Source organism: Amaranthus tricolor, chromosome 5, assembly GCF_026212465.1.
Source record: "Amaranthus tricolor cultivar Red isolate AtriRed21 chromosome 5, ASM2621246v1, whole genome shotgun sequence".
NCBI classification, from domain to species: domain Eukaryota; kingdom Viridiplantae; phylum Streptophyta; class Magnoliopsida; order Caryophyllales; family Amaranthaceae; genus Amaranthus; species Amaranthus tricolor.
In genome coordinates, this window is record NC_080051.1 from 18,322,026 (window position 1) to 18,335,146 (window position 13,121).

Genomic DNA, 13,121 nt, shown 5'->3' on the forward strand with positions numbered 1-13,121 from the left:
GGCTGCAAACAGATGTACATTCTTTGGAATGTAGTTGGGGGCCTTTCTATATCACTCACAACAACAAAAGTAGATGAACCTACAAGGTATTTCCTAATTGCAGCGGCATAGTCCCAAACCCTTTGGTATTGCTCTAATGCACTACCATGAATCATGTGAAGAGCAATGACCTTGGCATAATAGGCCTTGTAATACTTCACACTTACTCCAATGTCCCTAAGAATCAACTTCATGAAGTATTTGAGCTTCAAATTGGGGTCATCCCTAAAATGGTCTAAATATCTTTCAGCAAGAAATTCAGATGTAACTTTGGGGTTTGCACTATGAAATCCACAACTATGTTCACTGGTCATACTTTTAATCTGCCAAGTTTCCTCCAATTTTAATTTTCTACAATGAATACTAAATAAACACTTCTGCTCATCACATATGCATTCTATATTCCTACCATACTTCAAAGGGCACTTGCATCTATGTTTACAATAAACACTAACTCTTCTTCTAGTGTTATACAAGAAATAGTAATCATACATGTTCATAATAGCATGGTGCCTAATTGCCTTCCTAAGATCCTCCACAGTTTCAAATCTGATTCCCTTCTTCAACTCCACATTTTTTTTAAAGTCAACCTTAGGGTTGAAAACTGGTCCCTCATCCACCTTATCCTCATCTGAATCTGCTCCACTGTCTTCGTTCTCTGAGTCTTCATTCAAATCATCATCTTCTCTGACTTGAACCTGTTCATCCCCAATAGTCAGTTGAGGGAACTTGTGCTGTTGCAGGCCCTTCTCAACCCTACTGTCCAAGTTCTTGGTGACACCCTCTGAAAATAAATCCCCACCTACTGGTCTATCTTCATCTGCCGCGATCATCCTCTGGTTCAATCTGGGGTTCTGGTTGTTCAATGCTTAGTTGTTGAACAAAAGCCTTTGTTTTTCTACTCAAGGCTGCTAGTTTTTCTCCTTTTTTGGACTGAGGGTTTCTATTGTGGTCTAACTCAACTTCTGGGCCAACAAAAGTACTTTGGCAACCTTCTAATACCTTAGGCCCAGCCCAATCCATATTCTTTCCAGCATCTTCATATTCAAAATTGTCCTGACGTCCATCATCATCATTATCCTCCTCAAATCCATCATGATCATTATCCTCCTCACCTCCACCACCAGCAACACAAGATCCCACAACAAATATACTCTGATAATACTCAACAAATACAGTAATGAAATTATTCTCATCTTTCGTTGCCAATACATCAACTAAAGGTGTGTTGGGTGTAAATTCAATTAAACCATTCATCAAGCTCCTCCCTTTACACCTATAATATACAGTAAACTGAGCATTTTTTCCTCTCAATCACCTTCCTAACTGATTGTACAATACCAAAATAATTAATTTCAGAACAACCCACTATGATATCCAGGCACCCATCATCATACAACCTCGTTTTCTTCTTAATAATAAACCGTTCCTCATGCCAAATTTTTAGGTTGAAAATGGTTTTGATTCCAGTTGAAGGATTAAATAAAGGGTTTTTTGTCCTCATCTGCACAATTACCAATTACAAACCCTAACTTCATAACTCTACAAATACAATATACTAATGCATACCAATTAACAATTCAATAAACAATTCCATTAACAATTCAATAAACAATTCCATTAACAATTCAATTAACAATGCAAATGACAGCAAAAATCATACGGTTCGAGAGTAACATTGCCACTAAACCCAATTAAAGAAATGAAAAGGCAGTAACTTTAAGGGGAAAAAAACCTTACTTTTTACAGTTGAGAGGAAGTAAAAGCGCTATGAATCTTCGGTCACAATCTACAATGGTGACAAATGAGAAACCAGACAAATAGATGACCACAATCAGACAAGAGAAGAGTAGAAAGTGAAGGGAAATGTGAAGGGAAGGAAATGAAATTGAGGAAGAGGCAGCAGAAACTCACGAAGTATTGTGTATCATTATACTTCCCTGAGTTTGCAATCACTCGCGTATTATGCACCTGATATAGCATAGTCAACGCCTGAAAGTTGAAAAAAGTCACCAGAAACTGATTTAAGGTGTTTTTTTAATAAAAAGTCTCTTAAAAGGTGTTTTTTTACAAAAAAAAATTTTAAAGGTGTTATTTTACAAAAAACTGGTTTTATAAGGTGTTTCTTTGCAAATTTCCCTAAAATTAATAATTTATAAACTAGAAGTTCAAAATCGAGGACTAAAGAACAAGATAGTTAATGTTAAAGACTTTGAAATGGATGCAAAAAGCTTTAAATAGGTTAAGTTGGTTGAAATCAGACTGACTTGATTTGTGGTTAGATTTGCTATTTTCATCCCATTAACTTAATGTGTTAGGTTCGACTTAAGGAGTTTCTAACTCATTTATGTATAATCTAAACAGAAGCTTGATCAAACTCATCTTTTTGACTAGGTATTGTACATAGATTGTTTGTGATACAATAAGACATTAAAATAAATTGATAAAAAATATATAATATCAAGAGGCTAAATAGAGTGATTGAATTTTTAGATAAGTATAAAATAGAGATTATGGGTCCATGTTCAATGTGAAAATATAACAAATTAGGAAATTTCGTGAATGATAAAGTTTTAAATGCTAGAAAATTTAGTAACAAATATTTTTGAATTTCTAAAGCTTATTACTTAGCCACCAGTTATACAATATTTGTAATCATAACAGTATAATTTAGGAAATTCCGTTTCATAAATTGCAAATATTTGTCCAAGAATAAATAAGTTAATTGATTTTCAACAACCACATTATAATTGTTCAAATTGTAAATTACTGCCTTTTTTTTCACTTGTTACTAAACTTTTGTGTTTTTAAATTTGGTAACATAACATTTGTATTAAAGTAATTTAACAATTAATCAAGTCAAAAATACTACTCCCTATAAAATCAAGACTAAAACGAACCATCAAAATGAATTGTTACGCATTCATGTCATCATCAATAACCCATCAAATGTATTTTATTAGACAAATGCTCTAGAAACGTGACATGTGAAATTTTTCAGTATTTATATTAATATATATAACTAAAAATGATTAATACAAAATTCCACAAAGATCAATAACCTTAAATTAATTAAAAATGAGATCAAATTGGTAATTTCCACAAAGATCAAGACAAACATATCTTGTCTAAGCCTTGCTCTTTTAGAATTTGTTTTTCTGTACTCAACTATACTTCTATAAAGAAACTCAATCAGTTTCTTCTTCAGTTTCTTGTGTATCAAAACTTACAGGACTCGAATTAATCGATCCTGATAATAATCCGTGTAAATCCGAACCATATATATGGCCCATCTTAGTTCGTTTCGTTTCCAAATACCTTCGGTTTTCCTCTGTAATTGGTGTTAAAACAGGAACTCTTCCTATTACAGCCAACCCATAACCCTTTAAGCCTGTGAACTTTGCTGGATTGTTGGTCATTAGCCTCATCGTTCGAACCCCAATATCCCGTAAAATCTGTACAAACAAAACTAACGACATTGTCAAAAATGGATAGTGTAGTTCATTTTCGACACATAAATAAGTTTCAGACGGGTAAAATTACCTGTGCACCAATACCATAATCACGCGCATCAGCAGCCAGGCCTAGTTCTAGGTTGGCTTCAACGGTATCATGGCCTTGATCTTGCAGGTTATAAGCGCGGAGTTTATGACCTAACCCAATTCCTCGACCTTCATGACCTCGTAGGTACAACAATATTCCTCTTCCCGCTTTCTCAATCAACTGCATTGCTAAAGCGAGCTGGTTTCCACAGTCACATCGAGCTGAGCCAAATACATCGCCTGTTAAGCACTCAGAATGAACTCGTACTAGGACATCTTGACCGTCACCTATATCTCCCTATGATAATATGAACTATATTAGTTCCTATTGAGCAATACTAGGATATAACTGAATTTGATGAAGTATATGTTAGAGTATATAACATATTTTGGAGCCTTAACCATCATCATAAGCTTTTGGTTGAGTTGGTTCCTTGAAAGAGTCAACATGACAAGAGGTCACAGGTTTTAATCTCAACCACCCTTCATTTAAAGCGAAATATTTAGCGCTTATGCGCATCCATACTTCTAGCCCAATGGGCTCTTGTATGAAAGGGTGTGTTAGGATATATAACTTTTCATGGGGCCTCAACCATTAGCTTAACCTTTTGGTTGAGTTGGTTCCTTGACAGTATAAACTAGCCGTAACAAACACCTTTACGAGAGCTATATGCTCCATTCCATCTAGTTTTGATCGATAACAGTACGCTTCAAATTGTCCCCAGTTTGTTGGTAGCCTTGAGACCACTGTTTTCTCGACTAATTTCTCTCGTTTTCTCCTATATCTGTTATCACATTCAAGCACATTAAACTACGATTTATTGATAAGAATAACTACTGATTTTGGGGTCTCATCCATCAGCCAGAAGACATAAAAACCAATGATTGCAATTAGTGTAGAAATTACCTAATCAAATCGGTGATGGAGATGATGGGAATGTTGTGCTCTAATGAAAACTTTCTTAAAGTGGTTAAAGAGGCAATAGAGCCATCAACTTGATCAATAATGGTTGAAAGTACAGAAACTGGTCTTAATCCCGCTAACATAACTAAATCAACTGAAGCTTCCGTGTGCCCTGCTCTTCTGAGAACACCCCCATTTCTATACTTTAGAGGAAAAACATGACCAGGTCTGATGAAATCTTCAGGCTTAGAGTTTGGAGATGCAAGAGAATGCACAGTTTTTGTTCTATCTGATGCTGATACACCTGTTGTTGTACCCACTTTTGCATCCTAAACACCCATAGAAAAAAAAGATCAAACGTTATGCAACTTGCTTGGCTTGTAGCATACCTAACCAATTAGTGCCGTTCTTCATGTATTATGGACCCTAGGTAAAATGAAAGAAATTAATCCGTTCTATAAAGGGTCGATTTTAGTCTTTAATGGGTGTTTGGCAAAAGTAAATTTACAATTTTACAAGCAGTGCGCTACGTGTGATATTTGGCCTCTTTCTAACTCTGGCCCTAGGTAAATGTCTATAGAAAGGAATTTAACCCTTTCTATAGAGGCTCGATTTCAGTCTTTAATGAGTGTTTTGCAAAAGTAAAGTTACAATTTTAGAAGCGGTGTTCTACATTCTACATGACAACATTTCTGAATGAGGTATTGAGTCTTGAATGTCTACCTTGCCTAGGTACAAGAACGGCCCTGCTAACCAGTAGACGTTTTGTTTTAAAAAACAGAGCTTTTCTAGCAAAATTAAGTTACTTATGTTGTGTAGCAATGCAAAAGGAATGTATTGTCAGCTAACCAAATAGAGTTCAATTCATAACTCCATAAACCCTAGTGAAATATCAAACAAAAGCATTTCTTACAGCTTATAAATGCAATGTTATGTGAATAGGAAACTGATTTAGAGATTCATACCACTGTGATGGTGAAAGTAGGAGCATTAGAGTCTGAATTCTCGGTGTCCGGTGACATAAGAGGAAGCTTTAAACGTTCAAGATCCTCCCCTTTCATTCCTGCAGAAACAATTCCTGATCCATGTTTGATCATAAAAGCCATGGTTTGGGGACTCACTAGGGATGCACCCATAACTAGATTTCCTTCATTGTTATCTTCATCATCTACAACAATCACAAACTGGTGCTTTCACAAGTTATCAACCATCATGATTCATTAATTTATGACTTTGTAAGATGCATAGTAGAATGTAATACTTGATTACAAAAGCACTACATAAAAATTCATAAAGGAAATCTATTTATCATTAACACTGAATCTTAAATGAGCACGATCAGATCATTTTTATTGGGATGGCCCAATATATATTTTTTTGTCTTAAAAAAGATCACTTATAATTTTAATATAATCACTTTTTATAGTCTAAAATGATTACTCATAAACTTAAAACGATTACTTATGATCTTAGAGTAAACAATTAAAGATATAGGCTATTATATGGACCCATCTCATACTGAGACGATCTCATACAAGACGAGTTGTATCATTAATAGTACTTTGACTTGTGACTTGGTGGTTGAATGCATAACTTAATTACAAATAGGCTCAAGTTCTATTCATATGGAGGCAAGATTTGTATAATTTTTTATAAGCCCTGGACAAATGCACTTCTTGCTCTTTCGAGGGTCGACCCTGACAACTCTACCTCTTCTCCTTGTAAGACAGATGTTAAAAATATTCAATAATCAAGTGAATATTTTATAAGTCGTTTAACGTAATTAAGTGAGTATACAACAAGGCGTTAATTTAGTTTACATTGAGTAACATTTATGTTTTACTAGAGACCAATAAACGTCATAGGACTATTATTTGATAATTGTCCGAGCTTAATGTCACTAATCCTATTGGGTCACACTATATCAACGTAAGAGACTATTTTGTGTGTTTGGACCTATATAAGTCTAGGTTCATATGACTAATCTAATAAGACTAGATATTAGTCATAATCCTCACTTTAATATAATGGTTATATTATTTTGTTGTTAAATAGTAGTATAACTCTTATATTCATTATGGCTAATTATATGGTAGGATTAATGAGGTTATTAATCCTAATTTTATAACCTAAGGTAGAAAAGATGAATAGTCATATTTATTTTTGCCATTGATTATGAAGAAACCTATACTAATAGATAATATAAAATGAGATGCACATATATTCACATTTGATGAGTATTACGTTAGGTTTCACATATAATATATCATACAAACTAATACTTTTGATTTAAATTAACAAATGACAGTTTAACATAATATTGCCATGTATAATTTTTTTATTGGCTGAATGTTTATTAGTAGAGATTTTGCATAAATTGATTGATAATTGATAAGCACTTACATTAATTAAAATCATTTTATAATATACTAAATAACATAACAAATCACAAAATAATTTGCATAGAATCTTCAAAATAATCATAAATAAAAGAAACTACAATATAATTTGCATGAAATCTTTTAGAATAATATTATTAGCAATTTAAAACACAAAAGCTTTGATTATCTTAAACAAAATTTTAATTATTTTAATTTTGTAGTATAATTCATTTTCAGTTTTAATAGATGGTTGTTATATTTGTTCCTAATTATTGGTTGAGGCAAAATTGAATTTATTGGGTAACAATTATTTATTGGCCGAGACAAATTTACAGAGATTATTTTTCTAATTGATATACCAAATAATCTTGAATTTGGGAAATTTATATTTACTGAGTAACAGTTATTTATTGGCTAAAATAAAATTGCATTTAAAGAAAATTTATATTTACCTAGATGAAAAAAAAAACTAAACAAAATCACAATTTTTCATATTTAATAATATACTAAATAAAATAAATCACACTATTATTTGTATACACTTCAGTTGTAATTATGTTAAACAAAATAATCTTCTGTATGAGTATCATACAGATTTCACTGTACCTTTATTAATTTCTATTTTAATAGAAGAAGAAATAAAAAGAATAGTGTGTACGTTAAAGAGTGGGTAATACTAGTACCAACAAACGAAATTATTGATAAGGTCAACGAACATATATTATCACCTTTTTCTGGAGAGGAGAGGACGTAGTTGAGTTTGAATTCAATCAATTATATATATTACACTTTAAATTAAAAAAATAAATATATGAGGTTAATAAATATTTTCGTGTTGTTTTTAAAATCTAATTTCTTATAGATGTTACACTAAGAAATCTATGCATTGCACGGATTTTATACTAGTATGTGATAATTTTCTTTGATTTTCAATTTTAAGACTAAGAAACTTTACGTATGTGGTCTTAACAAATTATAAGTGAGGTCAAATACAATAGTTGTATACACACAAAATTAGTTTAAGAATTGTTCTTAAACATCGTACTAGTATACGAGGTCTCGCAAGATGTTGTGGGTGGACTACACTAGAGGAACTTCATTTGTGGTTCTTGTCTCGTTATTATATTTTGCTATTAGATTCACGCTACAAAGGTATAATTTCTCATCTCGATATTTATTTATTTCAACTCATGTCAATAATTGGGTCTTAGAAAGGTTTAGTTTTCCGCATATTAAAAGTTAACAGTATTAAAACCCTACAGCAGAATCAATGTGGTCATCATTCTTGTGCTTTATATTTTACACAATTTATAATTGTACTGATTAAAGTAATAATAAACAAATTTATAAATACCAAAATGTAATAAAACGTAATTTTAAATTTTTAGAGATCCATAATTTATATTTTGCTCAAAGTCTTTGAAACCTCGGACCGCGCCCTGTCAGAGACAAACAACATATGTATACGCTATATATTGCAAGATTTTGCGTCAATATATAATTGCTGATAAATACCTTTTATTTTGTTAGAATATTAAGGCTTTTAAATCAAATAAATACACTTAAATAACACCTGAGAAGTCTACAAATTATCAACGGGATTAGACTTTAAACATCATATACAAGCAAAGAGCTAAAACAAATCTATTTGGTGTAATAAAAGTTGGTACCTTTCCCTGTTTAAGGTTGATGATAGCATGGTCAATGGAAGAATAGCCTTTAGTGGGACAATCAGGGTCACCATTAGCATCACTAACAAAAAAATCATGAGTTTCTGGGGTAATTTTAGCATCTAATAATGTCCCGAAAGAAACGGACTCTAATGACCCATTAACATTTTCCAATTTAGATGAAGTTTGATCATCAAATGAATTCCCAGCGGCATCAAAACTAGAAGCCCAACAACTCAAATTCCACCATTTTTGATTTTGTGGGAAGAACAAGGATCTGGGTATGCTGCAATTCAATGGAAAAATGAAGTTAGTATTAAAATTATTGCATTAAAAAACAGGGGAAAGTGATTTTGAGGTTTGAATGATACCTAGATCGAGTAAAAATATGAGGAAATAAAGGATGAGTACATGGTATAGACCCCATTTTATATGAGTGAGTTTAGAGCCAATGGCATTGTTTTAGTATCAATTGGTTATTTGGTTTCATAAATTTATTGGCACTTTCAATTGGGTTTGTTTTTCATTTGTGTTTTGACAAGAGAAAGCCTCACCTTTAGTTTTGGATCACGTTCTATTGTGGTGTATGGACAAACTACTTTTTATTTTACATCATATCTCATCTCAATATAATAATAATAATAATAATAATAATAATAATATGTGAACATGGTTTTCTTTTTATGAATTGTTGGGTGACTTTGATTTAGTATGTACTTCAATTGATTAGGGTTACGTGAGACTTAGATTTATTTTGTTAACAAATTTTCAAAATCAAACGGTATCACGTGAGATTATATTTACTGGCTAACTTAATGTATACTTATTTGTTAAATTTAGCAAGTGCCAATAATCTTAATGATGACGTTAACTTTAAACATATAATCGAACATGCTTTGTCTTATACTTTAGAGAGGGTCGATAAAGATGTGTCGGATATGGGTGATTTAAGGTTTGGAACGGTTGATAAGAGTTGCTTGATCAAAGCAACAAAGAAAGAAACAGACTGTGAGTGGCTCGACCAATCGCTCGATTGAGTAAAGTCTTGCTCGACCGATCGAGCAAGGTGTGCAGAACAAGTCAGTAGCTTCACTGGAAGCTTGCTCGACTGAGTGAGGTAGTGGCTCGATCGAGCAGAAGTCTAGCAGACTACATTGGATTCTGGTTTTGGTCAGAATTTGTAGTGACTATGCAATAATATGGTACATTACTCTATTGTTTATTGTAATGTTTATTGTCATGGTTAATTAGGGTGTTAATTGGGATGTTACATGTGAGTTTATGGTGATTTATGAGGGAATACTAAGAGTGATGAATATCTTGCCTATAAATAGGATTCATTTCACTCATAGTAACATTCACCACAAAACACACATATTGTTGAGAGGGCTATTGCATTGTTAGAAACTTGAGAGTGTTCTTACTTTGCTTTAGTATTTGTGGTCTTGAGAGATTGTTCTCAAGATAAGGGAGGTTTATTATACTTGTAATTGTTGAATTCATTATAATAAACTATATTTGAGGGGGAAGTATTCAAGATACCTCATAAACACTTGTGTTCATCTTTTGCATTATATTTTTCATTTGTTTTTCATTGTTGAACCTCTTTGAGACTTTCGTTTTCATTATTGTTTTTAAATGATCACTTATAATCATATATTGATCACTTACAGTTTTAAAGTAATTACTTGTTATACTCCTAGAAAGATCATTTATAACCTTAAAATGATCAATAATAATCTGATTTATTAGAGCAATAAATTATTTTAATAGGTTTGACACTCTAATCCAAGATTTGTTATATATTGTTTGACACGAATTAATAAACCAATCGATTAAATTTGAATTTGAATTTGAGCATAATCTTTGATAGATATAATTATGTTTACCCAAACATATATTCTCTCTGTTTTCTAATGTTCTTTCTATTTAAAATATTCTATTTTGGAGAAAGAAATTTGATTAAGATTTTTAAGACATATATAGATGATAAAATATATCCATGTGAGATCTCGTTCATATTAATGTATATGTTTTTATTATATATTTTTTTATAATTTTTTATAATGCGTACTTAGAGATATAAGATTCAAAATTTACATTGAAAACTGTGCAAAAAGTAAATAAGAAAAACAAATGAGAATAGAGGGAGTAAACACAAATTTTCATTTTACATAATATTAAAACACTAATTTTAAAAAATTAGAATCTTTGTATATTGTATGTCTCACAATTTCTCACACAATAAGTGCTACAAATTAAGGGGGTGATTGGTATGGGAATATAAAATATAATGGAAAGGAAAATAATAAAGAGGAGTAAGTATGGATTGTAGTTATATGTTGTTTGGTATGAAAATATAAGGAAAACACTTAATTGATCATAGAAAGGGAATTTGTTACTCGACATAAATGGATGGTAACAAAGTAAGGGTATCCATTACCCTCAAGAAAGGGATTGGGTTAACCTAATATCATACCAAACAAATATCTGGAGTAATGGTAATTGAATCCCTTACTTAGTATTAAAAAATTCATACCAAACACCCCCTAAATGTGACTCGGCCATCTTCCAACTCAATTCAATTGTCAGATTAAAACTGATGTTGTTGATTGTTGTATATATATCAACATAAATTCTTTTGAAAGACAATCTCTTTGAGAGATCATTTTAATTGGACCGACTTATTATATATTTCTTTAAATATTGTAAGTAGACATTAAGAATATGTAAGTAGACATTTAAAATATTGAAAGTAGACATTAAAAATACGGTAGGTAAGTGTTAAGGATAATTAAAATAGACATTAAGAATAAAATTAGTAGACATTAATCTTTAATAAATTGAACTTGACATACACTTCGTTCAAGAGAATGCCTCATATATCAAACCCCCCAAACTTGATGATACACATGAGTGAGCTCGATGCAAGCCCAAATTTAGTATCTAACATAATCATTCAACATTAATTGAAAATTTGAAAAAAATAAGACAAATAAACAACTTATTTCCCAAATAAGCTCCGTGAAAACTTATTTCCCAAAATAAGCGTCCGTACATCCAAACCAGTGGTTTGGATAAGTCGCTGTTAGTAACAGCGAATGAGGAAAAAAAAAATAAAAACCCCAAAGTCGCTGTTAGTAACAGCGACTTAAGGAGTTGACCGGTCAAGTCCTTAAGTCGCTGTTACTAACAGCGACTTTGGGGTTTATATTTTTTCCAGCCCTTCTTTCTCATTTCAGTTCGCGCATTACATCAATTTTTACAATTTCTTCTTCTTCATTCCTCCAATAAAATCACATTCAATCCTTCAACTAAAGTCATCAAATTTGAAGTTTGTACCACTAATTAGTTCTGTAATCTTCCTACATCGAGCTAAGGTATTTTTTTTTTCATATTTTCGAAAAATTAGGGTTTATTTTTCAATTTTGGTTTTACTGAATTTTAATCAACTTTCACAATAATGTAGGTTCAAAAGCTTGCAATTAACTAATTATTGTTGATCTACAGCTTATTGAGGTACGTTTTTATTTTAAATTTTGTTATTTGGTGCTGATTTCAAAATGTATGTCATGATCCTTCATTTACACTTAAACTCTACGAAAATGCGAATCACAGGAGCAGTGTGCTATGGGATATACAGGTTATTGAACTTACCCCTTTTGAATTTAGTACTTCACACTACTTTATCTTGCAGCTAACATAATATTTGGATTTAGGTGTCCGACACGGAGACCATATATACCAGGCATCCCGATTCAGCTCCGTGGACCATTGACGCAAGGATCATCCCGTACCTTCAGCTTGCGAGGTTGCATGGCTTTAGTCGAGCGATGGCGCCAGGAGACTCATACCTTCCACCTACCTGTAGGTGAGGCTACGGTCATATTACTTGACGTAGCTGTGCTTACAAGGCTTCCCATCGAGGGACTTGCCGTGTGCATCGATGAACGCCAATTCGAAAGCTGGCAAGACAAAGTCCATAGATTACTAGGAGTTCGACCTCCGGCAGAGGTAACCAAAGGGAGTAGCCTGCGCGTAACATGGCTTGCACAGAACTTCTCGCACCTCCCTGAAGGTGCTGATGGCGCCACCGTTGAGAGATACGCTAGGGCGTATATCTTTTATCTGATTGGTGCTGTCTTGTTCTCCGACAAGACTGGCAACCGGGTACAACTACTGTACTTGATGTTACTTGATGCGCCATGGGAGGTCATCTCCGGATACAGCTGGGGTTCGGCAGCCCTTGTGTATCTGTACAGGAGGCTTTGTGAAGCTTCACGGAAGAATATGAAGGAGATCGCTGGGCCCCTGATAATACTGCAGGTAATACTAAGTTTTCATGTTACCGTTTTGTTTCATATTCAAATAAGGATGTTGCTATCGAACATTCAACACAATTTCAATCAAGTTTAACAAATCCATATCAAATTACATACTTCATTCGTTAAGTTAAACTATCGTCGCTAACTAAGAAGGCTTCTTAAACTTTCTCATAATCCTTTCAGTCTCTTCTTTCCTATGCGCCATATCATCCATTTGTCTCTTTAAATTAAATACCTCATCTTTAGGCTCTTTTTTTTCC

At 32.6% G+C, this 13,121-nt stretch overlaps 1 protein-coding gene across 1 annotated transcript; it reads right to left on the reverse strand.

Annotated features, from left to right (window-relative positions):
* Nucleotides 1–2,961: 2,961 nt before the first annotated feature.
* Nucleotides 2,962–9,141, reverse strand: LOC130813265 (monofunctional riboflavin biosynthesis protein RIBA 3, chloroplastic). The gene is made up of 7 exons (XM_057679064.1): nt 8,908–9,141; nt 8,537–8,822; nt 5,451–5,669; nt 4,489–4,814; nt 4,237–4,366; nt 3,583–3,879; nt 2,962–3,494 (listed from the first exon to the last, which is right to left on the reverse strand). The coding sequence occupies exons 1-7, from the start codon at nt 8,961–8,963 to the stop codon at nt 3,228–3,230; spliced, it is 1,581 nt and encodes a 526-aa protein (XP_057535047.1). The 5' UTR covers nt 8,964–9,141; the 3' UTR covers nt 2,962–3,227.
* Nucleotides 9,142–13,121: the final 3,980 nt, after the last annotated feature.

What these genes read in the sequence shown, in the direction of transcription:
- LOC130813265 (XM_057679064.1), bottom strand. Translation starts at nt 8,963, where the DNA reads ATGGGGTCTATACCATGTACTCATCCTTTATTTCCTCATATTTTTACT. An exon ending in TCAACCTTAAACAGGGAAAG is followed by an intron (nt 5,670 to 8,536) that starts GTACCAACTTTT and finishes TGAAAGCACCAG; the next exon opens with TTTGTGATTGTTGTAGATGA. An exon ending in ATTATGGTATTGGTGCACAG is followed by an intron (nt 3,495 to 3,582) that starts GTAATTTTACCC and finishes TTGTTTGTACAG; the next exon opens with ATTTTACGGGATATTGGGGT.